Source organism: Leucopleurus acutus (genome assembly GCF_964270905.1).
Source record: "Leucopleurus acutus genome assembly, chromosome: 5".
NCBI lineage: Eukaryota > Metazoa > Chordata > Mammalia > Artiodactyla > Delphinidae > Leucopleurus > Leucopleurus acutus.
The window spans coordinates 48,299,940-48,323,290 of record NC_139147.1 but is presented as its reverse complement, the minus strand read 5'-3'; the positions used below and the strand labels follow the sequence as shown (position 1 = coordinate 48,323,290).

The 23,351-nt window shown below is 36.8% G+C and overlaps 1 protein-coding gene across 1 annotated transcript in view; it reads right to left on the bottom strand.

Annotated features, from left to right (window-relative positions):
- ADGRG7 (adhesion G protein-coupled receptor G7) overlaps window positions 1-23,351 on the bottom strand; it is a gene marked incomplete at both ends in the record, with an annotated part of 92,728 nt that overhangs the window by 18,130 nt on the left and 51,247 nt on the right. The window contains 6 exon segments of the mRNA XM_082839239.1: window positions 3,229-3,385; window positions 5,416-5,571; window positions 16,647-16,743; window position 17,641; window positions 17,645-17,867; window positions 17,869-17,985. Of these exon segments, the coding sequence (XP_082695365.1) occupies window positions 3,229-3,385; window positions 5,416-5,571; window positions 16,647-16,743; window position 17,641; window positions 17,645-17,867; window positions 17,869-17,985 (751 nt within the window).

The following is a 23,351-nucleotide window of genomic DNA, read 5'->3' as shown; positions in this document are numbered from 1 at the left end:
CAAAGGAAACCATAAACAAGACCAAAAGACAACCCTCAGAATGGAGAAAATATTTGCAAATGAAGCAACTGACAAAGGATTAATCTCCAAAATGTACAAGCAGTTCATGTAGCTTAATATCAAAAAAACAAACAACTCAATCCACAAATGGGCAGGAGATCTAAGTAGACATTTCTCCAAAGAAGATATACAGATTTCCAACAAACCATGAAAGGATGCTGAACATCACTACTCATTAGATAAATGCAAATCAAAACTACAATGAGGTATCACCTCACACCAGTCAGAATGGACATCATAAAAATATCTACAAACAATAAATGCTGGAGAGGGTGCGGAGAAAAGGGAACCCTCTTGCACTGTTGGTGGGGATGTACATTGATACAGCCACTATGGAGAACAGTGTGGAGGTTCCTGAAAAAACTAAAAATAGACTACCATACGACCTAGCAATCTCACTACTGGGCATATATCCTGAGAAAACCATAATTGAAAATGAGTCATCTACCTCAGTGTTCATTGCAGCACTATTTACAATAGCCGGGACATGGAAGCAACCTAAGTGTCCATCGACAGATGAATGGATAAAGAAGATGTGGCATATATATACAATGGAATATTACTCAGCCATAAAAAGAAATGAAATCAAATTATTTGTAGTGAGGTGGATGGACCTAGAGTCTGTCATACAGAGTGAAGTAAGTCAGAAAGAGAAAAACAAATACCATGGGCTAACACATATCTATGGAATCTCAAAAAAAAAAAAAAGCTTCTGAAGAACCTAGTGGCAGGACAGGAATAAAGACACAGATGTAGAGAATAGACTTGAGGACATGAGGAGGGGGAAGGGTAAGCTGGGACGAAGTGAGAGAGTGGCATGGACATATTTACACTACCAAATGTAAAACAGATACATTTTACATAGCACAGGGAGATCAGCTCAGTACTTTGTGACCACCTAGAGGGGTGGGATAGGGAGGGTGGGAGGGAGCCGTGAGAGGGAGGAGATATGGGGATATATGAATATATATGTATGGCTGATGCACTTTATTTTAAAGCAGAAACTAACACACCATTGTAGAGCAATTATACTCCAACCAAGATTTTTAAAAAAAGAAAAAGAAATCATTTGCATTTCTATACACTAACAACAAACTACCTGAAAAAGAAATTAATAAATCAATCCCACTTACAATAGTATAAAAAACAATGTAATACTTAGAAATAAGTTTAACCAAGGAAAAATCTATACACTGTAAGCTATGACACTGATGAAAAAGCCTGAAGAAGACATAAATCAATGGAAAGGTATCTGTATTCTTGGACTGGAAAAAGTAATACTGTGAAAATTTCCATACTACCCAAAGTAATCTAAAGAGTCAATGCAATCCTACCAAAATTCCAATGGTATTTTTCACAGAAACATCTATCCTAAAATTTGAAAAAACTATCCTAAATATTGAAATCATTATCTTGAAGGGAAAACTGCACAGCCATGTTCACTGCAGCATTATTCACAATAGCTAAGATGTGGAAATAACCTAAATGTCCTTTGATGAATGAATGTGTAAAGAAAATTCATGGTAGATACATGCAATGGAATATTATTCAGCCATAAAAAAGAAGGAAATCCTGCCATTTGTGACAACATAGATGTGCCTGGAAGGCATTACGCTAATTGCTATAAGCCAGACAAGAATGACAAACACATGTGGTATCAGTTACATGTGGAATTTTTTTAAAGCCAATTTCATAGAAACAGAAAATAGAATGGTGGTTGCCAGGGGCTGGGGGGAGAGGTAAATGGGGTAGTATAGGTCAAAGAGTACAAAGTTTTAAACTATAAGAAGAATAAGAACCCAATGTACAACATGGTAACTATAGTTGATAATATGGTATCATGTACTTAAAAGTTGCTGAGTAGTTAAGCATTCTCACCATACACACACAAAATATTTAATGATGTCTTTAAAAATAATACAAATGAACTTATTTACAACACATAAATAGACCCACAGACATAGAAAACAAACCTATAGTTACCAAAGGGGATAACAGGATGGGGGGAGATAAATTAATTGTTTGGGATTAACATGTACACACTACCATATAAAAAATAGGTAACCAGGGACTTCCCTGGTGGTGCAGTGGTTAAGAATCCTCCTGCCAATGCAGGGGACACGGGTTCAATCCCTGGTCCAGGAAGACCACACATGCCATGGAGCAACTAAGCCCAGGAGCCACAACTACTGAAGCCCGTGTGCCTAGAGCCCACGCTCTGCAACAAGAGAAGCCACCACAATGAGAAGCCCATGCACCACAACGAAGAATAGCCCCTGCTCTCCACAACTAGAGGAAGCCCACATGCAGCAACAAAGACACAATGCAGCCAAAAAAAAAAAAGGTAACCAGCAAGGACCTACTGTATAGCACAGGGAACTATGCTCAATATCTTGTAATAACCTGTAATCGAAAAGCATGTGAAAAAGTGTATATATATATATATATATATATATATATATATATATATATATATATCTCGAAATCACTTTGCTGTATACCAGAAACTAACACAGCATTGTAAATCAACTATACTTCCACTATACTTTAATTTAAAAAAAAGAAAAAAAAAATTAACTATGTAAAGTGATGGATGTGTTATTTTGATCATTCTATATGTATATGTGTATCAAATCATCAAGTTGTACATTTTAAAATATACAGTAATAGTTGGCAATTATTCCCAATTATTCCTCAATAAAGTTTTTTAAAAAATAAGATAATCATAAAATTTCAAAAAAGAGAGAAAGAAGAAATTAAGCCAATCCCACAGGGTCCAAGCTCCAGGGTCCAAGCTCCAGGGATCACTGTAACATTGACCATATAACCATGGTGAGGTGCTGTGAACCTGCTGCATGGCAGAAAGTCAAAGGAGGTGCCTCCCAAGCTAGCTGCTCAACAAAATCTCTTCTGCTCAGAGAAGAGGGACTAACATTGGCCAACCCCATTGCAATTATGTTCCATGAACTCCAGTACAGGAAAGGATATAGTAGGTAAGTCATAAAAAAGTTTTTCTTCCCCTTTCCTCAAAGTATATTAAAACTAGAGTCACCCAAAATTAACTAAGCAATGAACTTCAGGGACTTTTAAGATAAGAAAACTTTGGTCCAGGTGATATCATCTCCGCCACTCCATAGTCTACTACTTTCAGACTAATCCACACTATACCTGAGTAGTGTTGAAAAGGCAGAATAAGTAGCTGAAGGTGACCCTGATGCCATCATCATCCATTAGCATTAAGTATGCCAGAATCCAGGTAACTCCAGAAACGACTGCAACAGATAACGTGCTAAGAAACTTCTTTAGGATTGAAAACTTCTTTGTGCTAAGTAAGAGAAAACAAGAAAGGAAATATGGTTCATTCAGGTTTTTACTTATTAATATCATTGTTACCCTCCTACTGAAAATATGTATTCAGCTGCACATATACACTCTTCATTAAACAATATTATGCCTCAGGTGGAAAAACCTATGTCACTCTGAATAAAAGAGAGAAAGAGAGGAAGAGAGGAAGGATGGAAGGGAGGAAGACAGTGATATCTGCTTAAAAGCTCAGGCATAAACAGTTCCTGAAATACTACTGCAGGCAAATTTCACACAGAATTAACTTTTTCTTTGGAACTGAATTTGATGTTAGCGATTATAACTACTGGATCAGTAATTCCTTTTTTGGGCATCTGGGACCGTGCCATGTCATAAGTTGATATCAGAATGAAAATTTATTAAAGCACAAAGTGACCTTCTTCCCTGTCATGCTAAGTCTATATCCCTGGAACCTGAGCTTGGCCATATGACTCACTTTGACCAGGGGACATTAGCATTTGTTCCACAAACAAAGGCTTGAAAGCATTCCACTCATCAGGGCGTGTTTTTTCTTATTACTCTTTGGAACCCTGACAGTACTATGTTAAGAGAGAGACCACATGCAGCAGAGGCGAGCTTTCCCAAATGAGCAGTTCCCACTCAATACCAACCAACCAACAACCATCAGACATGAAAGTGATTCATCCTAAGTTATCTACCAGCATTCAAGCCAGCCAAAACCAAAACAACTACATGATCAACACTCAAACTTATGACAAGTAATAAATATTTATCATTCTAAGCCATTGAATTTGGGGGTAATTTGTTATACAGCAAAAGCTAACTGATACATAGAAGATAATTTGTTAAACAATTAAATTGTAACCTGCTCTTCACTGTAACTAAGCTAATTTAAGAACCATGAGTTGCCAGTCAAAATTTTGAAACATTACAAATTTGTTTGATGTCTGTGGCCAAAATGATATTGCTTTGTATAAAAGAAATATAACTTAACTTACAATTAGGCTAACAAGACTTCACCAAGGTTTTTCTGCATTGTTAAGAAAACATAGGTTTGAATGATTATCAGTGATAGTCTTTTCTCCACATTTCCCCTCAATATGGGTTATCATCCACATAGGAAAGATGATACTCTTGATTGGTAAAGTACATGTTTAAGATTACATTCCCACTAATGATGGCTGTTTTCACCCATCTGTTCATTCAAAATGGATCTATATGGTGACCAACGAAGTTCACAGATGTACTTATAGTAAGTCTACTTGGGTTAAGAAGAGTCTTGTAGAATTAAGCCTGAATTCACAGCCTCATTAGCACTGTGTTCTAACCAATTCATGCTGTGGGATGTGGAGGTGAGGGGAGTGTATGTGTTTAATAGCTTCTGTTATTTGTCTCTCCAACTGAAAGCTCTTTCTGTATATTAGCGATGACAATGAAAATGCTTATTGGGGTCAGAAAAGTTACAGAGAGGAAAGAAGCAGTCCACATGGGAACTGATAGACCAGAGAGCACATGCCCCATCTGCAGGGAATGTGGGCCCAATGCTGCCCAATGTTCCAATTTTTATATGTTTGCAACAAATTTTTAAAAATTTAAAGCTGTTATGTGATTCAGGCAACACATGTAAAATATAACCTACAGTTACTAGTTTCTAAAATGAAAATACAGTGACCAGCATCTCCTCACAACCCTCTCATATTTTTAATTATTCAAATCTGATTTCATGAATATTTGGGATTGGGGGATACATTTTTATTCTTGATGTCTTTGGGTTGGGTTTTTAGTTGAGCTCATACAGCGCAAAAGTATCTTAGGTAATGCAATAGACTCACATTGTAGTCTTGATGTTGGAAGATGAGAAGATCCACCTTCTGAGACAAAGTTTAAGAGAAAATCTGTCCTGCAAACCACATATCCTTGCCATTTCCCCCAAATCTGAAAACTCTTCTAGGAGCTGTGGATGTATTCCTGTGCTATATTTAGTACTACATGAGCCATGCCTTCCAGCTTCTGATTCATTGGGAATCTTACCTCTTCAGATTCTGATTATTCTTCCACAGCACTTTGACTACAATGACAATAAATATAACAACATTGCTAATGAGGATAATGGTCACAGGTATGATGAATGACCACAACAATGGACTTGTTATCAAACCACTGCTTTCTTGAGTTGCCAGCCAGCAGCTGTGGAGAGAAAAGAAATGATTTCAGCAGACTAAGAAAGCAGAGAAAAGAAATGATTTCAGCAGAAAGAAAGGTATACAAACTCTTCTCTATGCTGTTCACACCATTGACATTCACTCGACTGAAAGACCTGCTAAAAGTCAATATCTCTTTGCCTTCTATATATTAGAGATGATTTTCAAGAATTCAACCAAGTAGAAAAATTAAATGCATTGATTCTGCCAAATTTCTCTGTGAGACAATATGAGCTAGTGGAAAGAAAGTAGGCTTTTGAGTTAGGCAGTCCTGAATATAAATGTCACTGTCTGTCACTTACTAGGTTTCTGACTTTAGTTAAGTTACTGTTTAATTTTCTTTTTGACTATGTAGCACACTCAGATGGCTCAAAATTTTAAAGGTACAAATCATCATAGAGAGACAGGATCCCTCTTACAACTATCCCTAGTCACCAAGCTTTTATCTCCGGCGGTATTCAATGTTTCTTGTGTATACTTCCAGATTTAGACTATGCATACACCAGCAAATGTATATTTTTTCCTGATTTTGAAGCAAAGGATAACATGATACTTCTATACCTTACTTAAAAACACATCTTGGAGATCATTCCATATCAGAATATAAAGATTATCCTCATGATTTTTTATGGCTGCATATTATTCCATTATTTAATTATACCATAAATTATTTAAACTGTCTCTTATTAATAAGCATTTTTTAAAGTTTAATGTTTAAAAAATATTTGAATAGTTCTTTAACCTCATTGCACCTGTTTTTGTTTTTGTCTTTTTGTTATTGTTGGTGGTAGTTTTGGTGGTATTCTTTTTCTCATCTGTGAAGTGTAGTAATCATCTCCTGGCATTGTTGTAAGAATAAATTCATTCATTTAATAAGTATTTACAGAGTACATGCTATGTGCTAGACATTGTTCTAGATAACAAGATATTAGCAGTGAATGAAAAAACAAACTGCCTTTCTTTAGTGAATTTATTCTAATGCAGAAAATAAATAAAACTAATGAATTAATAAGATATATACTATAACAGAAGTTAGCAAGTGCTGTGAAGAAAAATAAAGTAGGTAATGAGGGTAGGTATTACTATGTATATGTATATGTGTGTCTGTGTGTGTGCCTGGCGGACCAAGGGAGGAAATGTTTCATTTTAAATAGAGTGGTCAGGAAAACACTTATGGAAAAAAATATTTGAGTAAAGATCTGAAGTAGATGAGGGGGAAGGGTGTTCTAGGCAGAGGGAACAGCAAGTGCAAAGGCTCTGAGTTGAGAGCGTAAGCAAAGAGGCCAGTGTGGCTAGAACAGAGTATGAAGTAGATGGGATTAGTAAAAGGATGCAAATTATGTCAGGGCTTTATAGGTGACTGCATGTACTCTTGGCAAGAAGGAGAAACTTGACATGCTTGGTCTTTAGTTTTAAAAGTATTACTTTAGCTAGATGCAGGGATAAAAGAAGAGCACATGCCAAAGGAGAAAAACAGCTAGGAGTCTACTGCAACAATCAGGTGGCTTGGAACCAGGGAGAGGAGATGTTGAGAAATAGTCTGATTCCAGATATGTTTAAAGGTAAAACAAAAGGGGACTTCCCTGGTGGTCCAGTGGTTAAGACTCCATGCTCCCAATGTAGGGGGCCTGGGTTCAATCCCTCATCCGGAAACTAGATCCCACATGCCATGACTAAAAGCCTGCATGTGGCAACTAAAGATTCAACTAAGATCACACATGCCACAATGAAGATCCTGCGTGCTGCAACTAAGACCCAGCACAGCCAAATAAATAAATATATATATTTTTTTTTAAAAAGTAAAGCAAAAGGATTTATTGATAGGTTAGATGGGAGATATAGGAAAGTTAAGAGTGACTACAAAATCTTTGGCTTGAGTACCTGAAAGGATGGAATTACTGTTAACTGAGTTGGCGAGGATGATGAGAAGAGCAGGTTTGGGAGGGAAGACCAGGAGATGTCTCATCACTTGTCCAGCCAAGTGAAGGTGTCAGGTAGGCAGTAGGGTATTAACAAAATAATGTGAGAAGCCCTGGTATTATTTGGCAATCAATTAATGTCTGTTTTCTTTCCCTTGTAGGTAAACACCATTATTATACATGCCAAAGGATTTCTAAGCTGTTTTACATTGGAATGTTGTTACAATTTAAATTATTAGAAATCATATTTCTAATCTGAATGATCTACAAGGAAACTGGAATGATTACAGATCTCTGTAATGAATTTTAAAAATGAAAAGGAGGAGATTGGTTCAAGATGGTGGAGTAGAAGGAGGTGCAATCACTCCTTCTTGAGAGAGCACCAGAATCACAACTAACTGCTGAACAATCATCTACAGGAAAACACTGGAACTCACCAAAAAAGATACCCCACAACCAAAGACAAAGGAGAAGCCACAATAAGATGATACGAGGGGCACAAGCACAATAAAATCAAATCCCATAACCATTGCGTGGGTGACTCACAAACTGGAGAACAATTGTAACACAGAAATTCACCCACTGGAGTGAAGGTTCTGAGCCCCACATCAGGCTTCCCAACCTGGGGGTCCAGCAATGGGAGGAGGAATCCCCAGAGAATTGGACTTTGAAGTCAGGCAGGATTTGACTGCAGGACTTCAACAGGACTGGGGGAAACAGAGACTTCACTCTTGGAGGGCACACACAAAACCTTGTACACACCAGGACCCAGGGGGAAGGAGCAGTGACTCCATAGGAGACTGAACCAACCTACTTGCTAGTGTTGGAGGGTCTCCTGCAAAGGCAGGGAGGGGGTGGCTGTGGTTCCCCATGGGGACAAGGACACCGGCAGTAGAAGTTCTGGGAAGTACTCCTTGGTGTGAGCCCTCCCAAAGTCCACCATTAGCCCCACCAAAGAGCCTGTAGGCTCCAGTGCTGGGTTGCCTTATGCCAAATGACCAACAGGGAGAGAACACAGCCCCACCCTTCAGCAGACAAACAGATTAAAGTTTTACTGAGCTCTGCCCACCAGAACAACACCCAGATCTACCTACCACCAGTCCCTCCCATCACGAAGCTTGCAAAAGCCTCTTAGATAGCCTCATCCACCAGAGGACAGACAGCAGAAGCAAGAAGAACTACAATCCTGCAGCCTGCAAAACAAAAACCACAATCACAGAAAGATAGACAAAATGAAAAGGCAGAAGATTATGTCCTAGATGAAGGAACAAGATAAAACCCCAGAAGAGCAACTAAATGAAGTGGAGATAGGCAACTTTCCAGAAAAAGAATTCAGAATAATGATAGTGAAGATGATCCAGGACCTCGGTAAAAGGATGGAGGAAAGAATCGAGGATCTCCTCGATTAAACATCAAGAAACATCAAGAAATGTTTGTTAAACATTTGTTTTTTAACAAATGTTTTAACAAGTGTTTGTTAAACATCAAGAAATGTTTAACAAAGACCTAGAAGAACTGAAGAACAAACAAATAGAGATGAACAATACAATAACTGAATTGAAAAATACACTAGAAGGAATCAATAGCAGAATAACTGAGACAGAAGAACAGATTAGTGACCTGGAAGACGGAATGGTGGAAATCACTCCCACAGAACAGAATAAAGAAAAAAGAATGAAAAGAAATGAAGATAGCCTAAGAGACCTCTGGGACAACAAATGCACCAACATTCAAGTTATAGGGGACCCAGATGGAGAAGAGAGAGAGAGAAAGAACCTGAGAAAATATTTGAAGAGATTACAGTAAAAAATTCCCTAAAATGGGAAAGGAAATAGTCACCCAAGTCCAGGAAGTGCAGAGACTCCCAGGCAGGATAAACCCAAGGAGAAACACACCAAGACACATAGTAATCAAACTGACAAAAATTAAAGACAAAGAAAAATTATTAAAGGCAACAAGGAAAAAATGACAAATAACATACAAGGGAACTCCCATAAGGTTAACGGCTGATTTCTTAGCAGAAACTCTGCAGGCCAGAAGGGAGTGGCACAATATATTTAAAGTGATGAAAGGGAAGAACCTACAACCAAGAATACTCGACCCAGCAAGGCTCTCATTCAGATTTGATGGAGAAATCAAAAGATTTACAGACAAGCAAAAGCTAAGTGATTTCAGCACCACCAGGCCAGCTTTGCAACAAATGCTAAAGGAACTCCTCTCGGCAGGAAAGAGACTAGCAACTTAAAACAACCTTGTACATACATAGACTGCTATATCAGAACCTCATGGGAACAGCAAACCCCAGAACTACAATAGATAACCATACAGAAAAGAAAAAGCAACCCAAACACAACACTAAAGATGGTCATCAAACCACAAGAGAACAAAAGAGGAAGGAAAGAAAAAAGACATAAAACAACAAACCCAAAACAATTAAGAAAATGGCAATAGGAGCACACATATCGATAATTACCTTAACTGTAAAGGGATTAAATGCACCAACAAAAAGACGTAGATTGACTGGATATGAAAACAAGACCCGTATATATGCTGTCTACAAGAGACCCACCTCAGACCTAGGGACACATACAGACTGAAAGTGAGGGGATGGAAGAAGGTATTCCATGCAAATGGAAATCAAAATAAAGCTGGAGTAGCAATACTCATATCAGACAAAATAGACTTAAAAATAAAAACTGTTATAAGAGACAAAGAAGGACACTATGTAACGATCAAGGGATCAATCCAAGAAGAAGATATAACAATTGTAAATATATATGCACCCAACATAAGAGCACCTCAATACGTAAGGCAAATGTTAACAGCCATAAAGGAAGAAATCGACAGTAACACAATAATAGTGGGGGACTTTTAACACTCCACTTTTGTCAATGGACAGACAAAGGCCTTAAATGACACATTAGATCAGATGGACTTAATTGATATTTATAGAGCACTCCATCCAAAAGCAGAAGAATACACATTTTTCTCAAGTGCACACGGAACATGCTCCAGGATTGACCACATCCTGGGCCACAAGGGAGCCTCGGTAAATTTAAGAAAATTGAAATCATATCAAGTATCTTCTACGACCACACTATGAAATTAGAAACAAACTACAAGAAAAAAACTATAAAAACCACAAACGCTTGGAGGCTAAGCAATATGTTACTCAACAACAAATGGATCACTGAAGAAAGCAAAGAGGAAATCAAAAAATACCTAGAGACAAATGAAAATGAAAGCACAATGATCCAAAACCTATGTGATACAGCAAAAGCAGTTCTAAGAGGAAAGTTTATAGCAATACAATATTACCTCAGGAAACAAGAAAAATCTCAAATAAACAACCTAACCATACACCTAAAGCAACTAGACGAAGAACAAAACCAAAAGGTAGTAGAAGGAAAGAAATCATAAAGATCAGAGCAGAAATAAATGAAATAGAAATGAAAAAAACAATAGCAAAGATCAATGAAACTAAAAGCTGGTTCCTTGAAAAGATAAACAAAATTGATACACCTTTAGCCAGACTCATCAAGGAAAATAGGGAGAGGACTCAAATCAATAAAATTAGAAATGAAAAAGGAGAAGTTACAACTGACACCAGAGAAATACAAAGGATCATAAGAGACTACTATATGCCACAGTATGCCAATGAAATGGACAACCTGGAAGAAATGGACAAATTCTTAGAAAGGTACAGTCTCCCAAGACTGAATCAGGAAGAATTACAAAATATGAGCAGACCAATCGCAAGCACTGAAATTGAAATTGTAATTTTAAAACTCCCAACAAACAAAAGTCCAGGACCTGATGGCTTCACAGGAGAATTCTATCAAACATTTAGAGAAGAGCTAACACCTATCTTTCTGAAACTGTTCCAAAGAACTGCAGAGGAAGGAGACTTCCCAAACTCATTCTATGTGGCTACCATTACCCTGATAACAAAACCAGACAAAGATACCACTCAAAAAGAAAATTACAGGCCAATATCACTGATGAACATAGACACAAAAATCCTCAGTTGCTAGTATTTTACTAGAAATTCGAATCCAACAATACATTAAAAGAATCATACACCATGATCAAGTGGGATTTATCCCAGGGATGCAAGGATTTTTCAATATCCACAAATCAATCAGTGTGATACACCACATCAACAAATTGAAGAATAAAAACCAAATGATGATCTCAATAGATGCAGAAAAATCTTTTGACAAAATTCAACACCCATTTAAGATAAAAACTCTCCAGAAAGTGGGCATACAGGGAACCTACTTCAACATAATAAAGGCCATATACGACAAACCTACAGCTAGCATCATATCAATGGTGAAAAGCTGAAAGCATTTCCTCTAAGATCAGGAACAAGACAAGGATGCCCACTCTCACCACTTTTATTCAGCATAGTTTTGCAAGTCCTAGCTATGGCAACCAGGAAAGAAATAGAAATAAAAGAATCCAAATTGGAAAAGAAGAAGTTAAAATGTCACTGTTTATAGATGACATGATACTATACATAGAAAATCCTAAAGACACTATCAGGAAACTGCTAGAGCTCATCAGTGAATCTGGTAAATTTGCAGGCTACAAAATTAATACACAGAAATCTGTTGCATTTATATACACTAACAATGAAAGATCAGAAAGAGAAATTCAAGAAACAACCCCATTTACCATTGCATCAAAAAGAATAAAATATCTGGGAATAAACATACCTAAGGAGACAAAAGACCTGTACTCTAAAAATTATAAGACACTGATGAAAGAAATTGAAGACACAAACAGATGGAAAGATAAACCATGTTCTTGGATTGGAAGAATATTGTCAAAATCACTATACTACCCAATGCAAACTACAGATTCAATGCAATCCTATCAAATTACTAATGGCATTTATCACAGAAATAGAACAAAAAATTTAAAATTTTTATGGAGACACAGAAGACCCTGAATAGCCAAAGCAATTGTGAGAATGGAAAATGGAGCTGGAGGAATCAGGCTCCCTGACTTCAGACTATACTACAAAGTTATAGTCATCAAAACAGTATGGTACTGGCACAAAAATAGAACTATAGATCAATGGAACAGGATAGAAAGCCCAGAAATAAACCCATGCACCTATGGTCAATTAATATATGACAAAGGAGGCAAGACTTTACAATGGTGGAAAGACAGTCTCTTCAACAAATGGTGCTGGGAAAACTGGAGAGCTACATGTTAAAAAATGAAATTAGATCATTCTTTAACACCATACACAAAAATAAGCTCAAAATGGATTAACGAACTAAATGTGAGACCAGACACTATTAAACTCCTAAAGGAAAACGTAGGCAGACCACTCCCTAACATAAATTGCAGCAATATTTTTTCTGACCCATCTCCCAGAGTAATGGAAATAAAAACAAAAATAAACAAATGGGACCTAATTAAACTCAAAAGCTTTTGCATAGCAAAGGAAACCACAAACAAAACAAAAAGACAGCCCACAAATTGGAAGAAAATATTTGCAAATCATGTGACTGACAAGGGATTAGTCTCCAAAATTTACAAAAAGCTCATGTGGCTTAATATCATGAAAACAAACAACCCAATCAAAAAATGGGCAGAAGACCTAAGTAGACATTTTTCCAAGGAAGACATATGGATGGCCAAGAGGTGCATGAAAAGATGTTCAACATTGCTAATGATTAGAGAAATGCAAGTAAAAACTACAATGAGATATCACCTCACACCAGTCAAAATGGCTATCATTTAAAAATTCACAAACAGTAAATCCTGGAGAGGGTGTGGAGAGAAAGGAACCCTCCTAACTGTTAGTGGGATCATAAATTGGTATGGCCACTATGGAGAGCAGTATGCAGGGGCCTTAAAAAACTAAAAATAGAGTTATCATATGACCCTGCTATCCTACTCCTGGGCATATATCCAGAGAAAAACATGGTCTGAAAGGATACATGCACCCCAATGTTCATTGTAGCACTGTTTATAATAGCCAAGACAGAGAAGCAACCTAAGTGTCCATGGACAGAGGAATGGATAAAGAAGATTTGGTACATATATACAATGGAATATTACTCAGCCATAAAAAAGAATGAAATAATGCCATTTGCAGCAACATGGATGGACCTAGAGATTGTCATACTGAGTGAAGTAAGTCAGACAGAGAAAGAGAAATATTGTATGATATCGCTTACATGCAGAATCTAAAAAGAAATAATACAAATGAATGTATTTACAAAACAGAAATGGACTCACAGACTTAGAGAAGGAACTTATGGTTACCAGGGCGGGAAGAGTGGAGGGAAGGGTAGTAGGGAGTTTGGGATTGACATGTACAAACTACTATATTTAAAAAGGATAAACAACAAGGACCTACTGTATAGCGCAGGGAACTCTGCTCAATGTTATGTGGCAGCCTGGATGGGAGGGGAGTCTGGGAGAGAATGGATACATGTGTATGTATGGCTGAGTTGCTTTTTTGTGCACCTGAAACTATCACAACATTGTTAATCGGCTATATTCCAATATAAAATAAAATGTTAAAAAAAATGAAAAGGAGTGCCTCCAATCCATTAATGATAGATTAGGTCCAGCCTTAAGTAAAATGGTGAGAAAGAATAAAATTTATCTTCAGGATTTTGGGCCTCCATGTCCTTTCATCTGTAACCAAAGGACAACCTTCCTGCCATCTTCAATCTCACAACCCCCGACACAGAAGAAATAGGAGGGCACTTGGCTAAGAATTTAATAAAATCCTGCTGAGAAGTACTTTCACATCTCTAGACACTTCTTTGGTGACTAAGCAAGTGGCCATCAAAGTTTTAAATTAAAAAGATGGACATATTTCTGACCCAGGCAGCCTAGAGAAACACAGTTTAAAAGGGGAGGACAGGATAGAGAAAGAAAATGAATATCCAACTCTATCGGATAAAGACAGACTTGCAAATTATGAAACAATTTAGACAAATATTTATCTTTATCTGTATGAGTCATGAGTTATTTAAACTTTAGACAACACAATTTCTAAGTATTACTATTTGTACTATAGATCTGTGTGTGTGTGCATACAAATGTCTGTAAGTTTCCTCAGTTACCTCACACAGATGGGGAGACCTGGATGGGAAACAGGCTTGGATGCCTGTGGCCATGAGGAGGTGTGCACTAGGAAGGGACACCTCCTCACCTCCTCCATCCTTTGTACTACTTGGAGAGATAGTCAGACTGGATTTGTTCTCATGAGCCTCTCCCTTAGCTATTCTGAATCTAATCACCCAGATTTTGAAAAACAGACTGCTGAGGAGACAGATGGATCCTCCAGGCAGAGTAACCCTTGTAGGAGTGGGATTTCTAGAATTGAGATTGGAGAGTCACAAGGTCAAGGTTGCATCTGACAAACTTCTATGAACCTGAGGTCTGGAGAGCATCATAGATGAACCTCAGATGAAGTGTTTAACTCCTTGGTGATTTTGTCATGAAACATGGGAAAAGACAGCTGTAGAAGATATAGCATATGCTTCCAGAAAATTCTTCCTCATGCATTATAATTTCCCAATGGTTACCTCAACCCTTCAGGGAAGTCTGAAACAGCCTATATGGTGGGACAGAGATTTGGGGGATAGAGCATTAAATAGGAGTGTGGCCTGCCCTGCAGTCGCCCCTTAATTGGGTCCTGGAAGAGATAGCAGTACATCAAGGGAACTGGGTTAGGGGTTTCGGGTATGACTGGCAGAACTGGGAGCCATGGTGGGGGGACAGGGAGTATGATATATTGAGGAGCAACTTCTGGGAAGATAACTCAAGAAAACCCAAAAAAGTCCCTCCTCTTTCTAAATATATCCTGAAGAAATGTGAGCCTTGATGTGTGTGTATAGGGTGGAAAGTGGGAGATAAGGGTCCAAGATGAAGCTGATATTCATGTTACACATCCTTTCCCCTCTTCCCAACTCTTATTATCAGTTGCCTAGTGTCTTCCCTAACATCTAATACTGTACTCAGGAAAGAATCTGCTCTCAATTATTTACATCTTGGTGTGAATAAATTTAAGGCAGCAGGCTTCTTTCTACTGAAGACTTCTGTAGGAGTAGGTCTAGCCTTGTGGCTGGGCTAGGATAGGAAATTAATAATAATGCAATTTGAGGTGAATTACCTCTCCCATGAGATATTTGCATTTTACTCCTGATATCTAATTGTGGAATTAAAATTTTAAAACTCATTAAAAGATATTTAATCCCAAATAAAAAGAGAAAATAGTGCCTAGAGTGTATGGCTCCTAAAATCAAGCCAGGCAGTTAGCTCCCTATTCTACACTTGGTCATGGTCAGCCCTGGAAATAGGTAAGCACTCTGACACCACAGCCTTCCCTTGGGTATACTTGCACATTTCCAAGAGTTTTGTTTTGATTAGAGTTGGTTTGGGACTTAAGACGGAATCCAGGGATCAGAATGGTTGAATTTATAAAATAAGAAGGGAAGATAAATTAAAGAGCAGTTGCCATTTGGTAGCAGAAATACACATAGAGTTCAGCCCCACTTTCTTACTCTCCCCACATGGAAGGCAAATACCATGCATTCAGGTACTTCTATTATTGACAGTTAAATATTCATGCTGGAATCACAGGGAGAATTTATGTGTGATAAATCATCATGAAATACTCATTATAATCATATCAACATAGAATTGGTTCATAAGCATGGATATTTCATGGATACTGCTCTTCATTTTCAAGTGTGAAAATGTTTTCACACTTGCTTGACCCTTCATAGTAACCCCAGAGCAGGTATTACTATTATTGTTATTCCCATTTTCTAGATGAGAAAACTAAGATAAGGGGTCACTAATGATCACACTTCTTGTGTCCTGTGATTTTCAGACTTAATCAAAGAAGACAAATTTAATATTAAAAAGTTCACATTTATAAATTTAGAAGACAATTACTTGCTTTACGAAAGGATTTATCATAGGAAATTTTCATGCCACCATATTTAAAATATAATGTGTTCTTTGAGAATTTGAAATACACAGTTATAATATGACAATTATAAAGTGATATGCATATTACAGTGACACTTGGACTCAATGTCATTGAATAGTTACACTCATATCAAAGAAATGGACATTTAAAAAAATATAAACTTACATTTCCTCTCGCCGGTAGTCTAACTCCCACTGTGAATTATTCCCCTTCTGAGAATAAATAATTCCCACTGTCACAGCTACCACTATAGCCAGGACTCCTATGTGATAAAGAGTCATAGAATTAATAATTTACCCAAGACTGGGATTAATTATAAAAGAACATGAATGAATTATACACCTGACCTTTTTCAGGATGTATTGTTCTTTCCACTACAGACAGTGTACTAAATGATCCTACAGATGTAGGTCAACAGTAGACATAGTGTTTCTGTGTTTTCCTTTCCCTATCAGTGTTGGCTATACATATCAATCTTATACGATTTCTGATTTCTTTGTAACTCTTACCACAATTTCCACTCTTAAACGGTCTAATTCCTCTTTCACTTGAATAAATTTAAATTTAGATAACACGAAAACAACTCTCCTTTGCTGGAACTCATTAAATTTTTCAAATTATTTTTCTTAAAAGAGTCACTCTGATTGTCTTGAAACATTTCTTTTAAAGTAGCTAGGAAAAGCAGGGTCAGGGTGGTGGTGGGATGAATTGGGAAATTGGGATTGACATATATAAACTAATATGTATAAAATAGATAACTAATAAGAAGCTGCTGTATTTTTTAAAATAAAATAAAATTCAAAAAAAAGAAATTTATGAAAAAGTTAATTTACAAAAAGTTAATTTACAAAACAAAATAAAGTAGCTAGGAAGTTTATATGTGGTCTAAATCTCAAGTCAAATAAATAGAGATGTTAAAGGAAATGAACATCTTGAAGTTAGCTCATGATGTATCTAGTATAGCTGCCTTGATCACATCTGCCTTCTTCACAGGAGAAGACACTCCTTCACTAGACAGAAGGCACTCTTAGTGATTGCTGGATTTTCCATCTCCCCTACCACAGGGCCTTGTACTATTAGGTCTTCAATAGGTGTTTGTTTAAATTAAGTGATTTCAACAAAATTAAATTCCTGAGTAAGTGAAGAAGCAAACACTTACTTCATCCAATTAAAGAGATGAAAAGAATGAAATGCTGAGGAAAAGGCTTCATGGTCCTAATAAGAAGGAAATGGAGCTGGGCAGCACTGAGTCCCATCCAGGTAAATGTCACTAACACAAAATAGTTCAGCAAGATAGCAATCGCAGTGCATGTGGGATTTGAGATGACAACAGTGTCTTGTCTGGACATTTCATTATTGCTCAAGTCAGTATTATCAGTGTCACTATAGTGTCTTTAAGTTCTTATTGGAGTTTTTGATTCCAAACACAAACAGGAGGTTGAAAATCAACATTGATGTGCACAGATTGACCAATACCCAGGTTACTGAGGTTTTTCTGACTTTCCTGAAAATAAATAAATAAATAAATAAAATTAATAAACAAAACAACTATGAAAAATACTCCAGTGAAATCATGAGGGAACAAAAGAATATTATTACCCACTGTAAATCTAGCTCATAGCTCAGTGGGCCAGCTGGTAAACGGACCTTCCCAACTACACCAGAGAAACATTCTCTTTTTATCTGATTCTCACAAAGTGAGTTTGAGAAAACAGGTTGATTCCTCCTTTCTTGAACCTGTCTTTTAATCCAAGGTGATAGCTGTTTTCCAGAGATGCCCTCCTGTGAACTCTACTTCTTGGAGTTTATGCCCAGTGTAGCACCCTCCCAGGGCTGTCCAGTGACTTGATATAACTAACAGAATGCAGCAGAAGGCCTGGCAGCCAGGGCCAACTTATCCATCAGACAGTGGTGCTTAGCGTCCACAATATGTTTATACTTTTATGGTCCACAACAAGGTCTTCTAATGTAAAACATGCCCAAGGACTGTTCCTTCATCTGAAGATATAATTTGTGGGTGTAGAACCAAGTTCTCTTTGAAACTCATGACATAACACAGGTCTCTCCGGTATTAAAGAAAGTTATAAAATTTCATTCACTACCATCTAGACCCTTATGAATTTTTCAGATTATAAGGCCTCTTGAAATAAATATTTCACTATTAATGTGCTTAAAGTTCTAACACCTTCAAGAACGTCTCTATTTCTAAGGTCTCAGAATTTGATGAACAAATCTGTTTACTAATTATATATCCTTTACGGTCCTACCATAACATTCCACCATGGTCCTGCTTAGTCTTTGGATTCCCACACTGAATAAAAAGCTTATATTAAAACAGAACTCTGTCCATCCTCATGATATTTTAGTTGAGATTTTCTGGATAATTCAAAATTTTATTAAGCCTTCTGAAAAGTTTAATGGGCAGAAATGCAAAAAGCTTTCAGAAGAATCCATTTATATAAAAGTAAAGTTAGTTTTTAACTTTTCTCCAATTTCAAACATAAATTATCTACAGCGAGAACAGGCTATTTTCAAATGGGTCTTCTGTATATTACTATATTCTGTGCATTTTTATTATATGCACAGAAATATATAATATATATATTATCTATGACAGCAAAACTGCTAAAAACAAGTTGATAGAGGACACACACACACACACACACAACTATGATGACAATTGGAAGCAGTGAGATTTTAGGCAAAGAAACTATCTGGTTGGCCAAAAAGTTCATTCTGGTTTTTCCATGCCATCTTACAGAAGAACCCAGATGAACTTTTTGGCCAAACCAATAGTTATGCAGCTACCACAACTTACTCACGTGGAACCAAATAACTGTCTGTTCAAGTGTCTTTACAAATGAAAAGACAGATATCAGAGCCATTTTACTTTACATGACAGACATAATTATATGGCATGTAATTTTCCTTCAAGGCACTTACCACAATTTGTAATTATATATTTATTTCTGTATATATTTGTACAATGTCTGTCTTCCCCCCGAGAATGTAAATTCCAAGGGAGAGGGGAGTTTATATGTCTTGTTCATAGTTTTGTATTTACCTCCTCACATGTTGCTTGGCACATAGTAAGCACTCAATTTAAAAATTTTAAACGAAGGGCAAGAGACTCATTAAGTGTGAAAGGTAAAGAAAAGAATCAAAAATAATTCTGGCTCTCTGGACAAATAGCTGATTCTAGGTATGGGGGAGAAAAAGTGAAAGATGTACCTGGTCCATCTTGCTGTGCCTTAAATAAGGAAACACTTATAGACTGATAGGGACATGAAAAAACAACATGAAAGGACTCCCTCCAGCTACACTGGAGAGTACACTTCTTTCCAAAGTAATATAGTGACTAAATATAGAAAGAATGATAGATTAGAGATCATCATTCACCCACCAATGTAATCATATATACCAGTTAGGATCATCAGTGAATACCAAAACCACTGAGTAAAAGTTGGGGAACAGAATATTCACACAGTCCCAAAGTTTCACTGCATGGATTGCCTATTATTTACAAAGGGAAAAATTGAGACTTTACAGTATAGAAATCTACAAGACACTACTTAAACAAGGAAGCAAATGACACAGCAATAACGGGACAAACTGACATCATGCACTTCTTGCTGTGCCACAATGAAAAAGACTTAATGATTAGAATTCTCATCAAAAATATGTAACCTGTACCTAATCATTGGAAAATTTCCGAGAAATTTTATATTGTAGAATATTCTACCTTCTATAAAATAACTAACCTGAACACTTCAAATATTTTAATGTCATGAAAGACCAAAACAAACAAATTTAAAAAGCAGAGGAATTATTCTAGGCTAAAGACAACTAAAGAGACACAATTACTAAATAAATTGGGGAGGGAACAGCTAAAATGGACATTATTGGAACAGCTGGAGAAATTTGAATATGGACATTAACATGATAACATTATATTAATGTTAAATTCTTGAGTAAAATATTCTGAGTGAGGATAATAATATTATACTATCTAGGAGTGCCCTTGTTTTTGGGAGATGCATACATGCTTGAAGAATTTAGAGATGACAGTCATGATGTTTACAACTTACTTTCAAAATTTCAGGAAAAAAAAGAAAAAGAAAGAAGGCAAAATATTAACAACTGGTGAATCAAGGTGAAGGGTATTTGGGTGTTCACTTAGTCTCTTTCAACACTTCTATAGACTTTTAATTTTTTTAAATAAACTTCAGGAAAAAATATTTAAATGGCAATATCATTAGAACAAAAAATTCCAGAATCTACACATCTGAGAAAACAGTTGTGAAGGAATTTATTAGAGAGAAATAATTCTGAAGGAAAGAAGCATTGTGATACGTCTTGAGTTTGGGAGGAAAAACCAGATGAGAATACATTTTCTTTTAGATTCCACATACATGTGTTAGCATACAGTATTTGTTTTTCTCTTTCTGACTTACTTCACTCCGTATGACAGACCCTAGGTCCATCCACCTCACCATAAATAAATCAATTTCGTTTCTTTTTATGGCTGAGTAGTAGTCCATTGTATATATGTGCCACATCTTCTTTATCCATTCATTTGTCAATGGACACTTAGGTTGCTTCCATGTCCTGGCTATTGTAAATAGAGCTGCAATGAACATTGTGGTACATGACCCTTTTTTTTTTTTTTTTTTTTTTTTTTTTTGCGGTACGCGGGCCTTTCACTGTTGTGGCCTCTCCCATTGTGGAGCACAGACTCCGGACACGCAGGCTCAGAGGCCATGGCTCACGGGCCTAGCTGCTCCGCGGCATGTGGGATCTTTCCGGACCGGGGCACAAACCCGTGTCCCCTGCATCAGCTGGCGGACTCTCAACAACTACACCACCGGGGAAGCCCCGTGACTCTTTTGGAAGTATGGTTTTCTCAGGGTATATGCCCAGTAGTGGGATTGCTGGGTCATATGGTAGTTCAATTTTTAGTTTTTTAAGGAACCTCCATACGGTTTTCCATAGTGGCTATATCAATTTACATTCCCACCAACAGTGTGAGAGGGTTATCTTATCTCCACATGCTCTCCAGCATTAATAGTTTGTAGAGTTTTTGATGATGCCCATTCTAACTGGTGTGAGGTGATACCTCATTGTACTTTTGATTTGCATTTCTCTAATGATTAATGATGTTCAGCATCCTTTCATGTGTTTATTGGCAAACTATATATCTTCTTTGGAGAAATGTCTATTTAGGTCTTCTGCCCATTTCTGGATTGGGTTGTTTGTCTTTTTGATATTGAGCTGCTTGTATAATTTGGAGATTAATCCTTTGTCAGTTGTTTCATTTGCAAATATTTTCTCCCATTCTGAGGGTTGTCTTTTTGTCTTGTTTTTGGTTTCCTTTGCTGTGTAAAAGCTTAGAAGTTTCACTAGGTCCCACTTGTTTATTTTTGTTTCTATTTCCATTTCTCTAAGAGGTGTGTCAAAAAGGATCTTGCTGTGATTTATGTCATAGAATGTTCTGCCTAAGTTTTCATCTAAGAGTTTTATAGTGTCTGGCCTTACATCTAGGTCTTTAATCCATTTTGAGTTTATTTTTGTGTATGGTGTTAGGGAGTGTTCTAAATTCATTCTTTTACATGTAGCTGTCCAGTTTTCCCAGCACCACTTATTGAAGAGGCTGTCTTTTCTCCCTTGTATATTCTTGCCTTCTTTTTCAAAAATAAGGTGACCATATGTGCGTTCGTTTATCTCTGGGCTTTCTATCCTGTTCCATTGATCTATATTTCTGTTTTTCTGCCAGTACCATACTGTCTTGACTACTGTAGCTTTGTAGTATAGTCTGAAGTCTGTGAGACTGATTCCTCCAGCTCTGTTTTTCTTTCTCACGATTGCTTTGGCTATTTGGCATCTTTTGTGTTTCCATACAAATTGTGATTTTTTTTTGCTCTAATTCTGTGAAAAATGCCATTGGTAGTTTGATAGAGATTGCGTTGAATCTGTAGATTGCTTTGGGTAGTATAGTCATTTTCACAGTGTTGATTCTTCCAATCCAAGAACATGGTATATCTCTCCATCTGTTCGTATCATCTTTAATTTCTTTCAACAATGTCTTAAGTTTCCTGCATACAGGTCTTTTGTCTCCTTTGGTAGGTTTATTCCTATGTATTTTACTCTTTTTGTTGCAATGGTAAATGGGAGTGTTTCCTTAATTTCTCTTTCATATTTTTCATCATTAGTGTATGGGAATGCAAGAGATTTCTGTGCATTAATTTTGTATCCTGCTACTTTACCAAATTCATTGATTAGCTTTAGTAGTTTTCTGGTAGCATCTTTAGGATTCTCTATGTTTAGTATCATGTCATCTGCAAACAGTGACAGTTTTACTTCTTTTCCAATTTGTATTCCTTTTCTTTTTCTTCTCTGATTGCTGCGGCTAAAACTTCCAAAACGATGTTGAATAATAATGGTGAGTGGGCAATTTTGTCTTGTTCCTCATCTTAGAGGAAATAGTTTCAGTTTTTCACCATTGAGAACGATGTTGGCTGTGGGTTTGTCATATATGGCCTTTATTATGTTGAGGAAAGTTCCCTCTCTGTCTACTACCTGGAGGGTTTTTATAGTAAATGGGTGTTGAATTTTGTTGAATGCTTTTTCTGCATGTATTGAGACGATCAATTAGTTTTTCTCCTTCAATTTGTTGATATAGTGTATCACATTGATTGATTTGTGTATATTGAAGAATCCTTGCATTCCTGGGATAAACCCCACTTGATCATGGTGTATAATCTTTTTAATGTGCTGCTGGATTCTGTTTGCTAGTATTTTGTTGAGAATTTTTGCACCTATGTTCATCAGTGATATTGGCCAGTAGTTTTCTTCTTTTGTGACATCTTATGT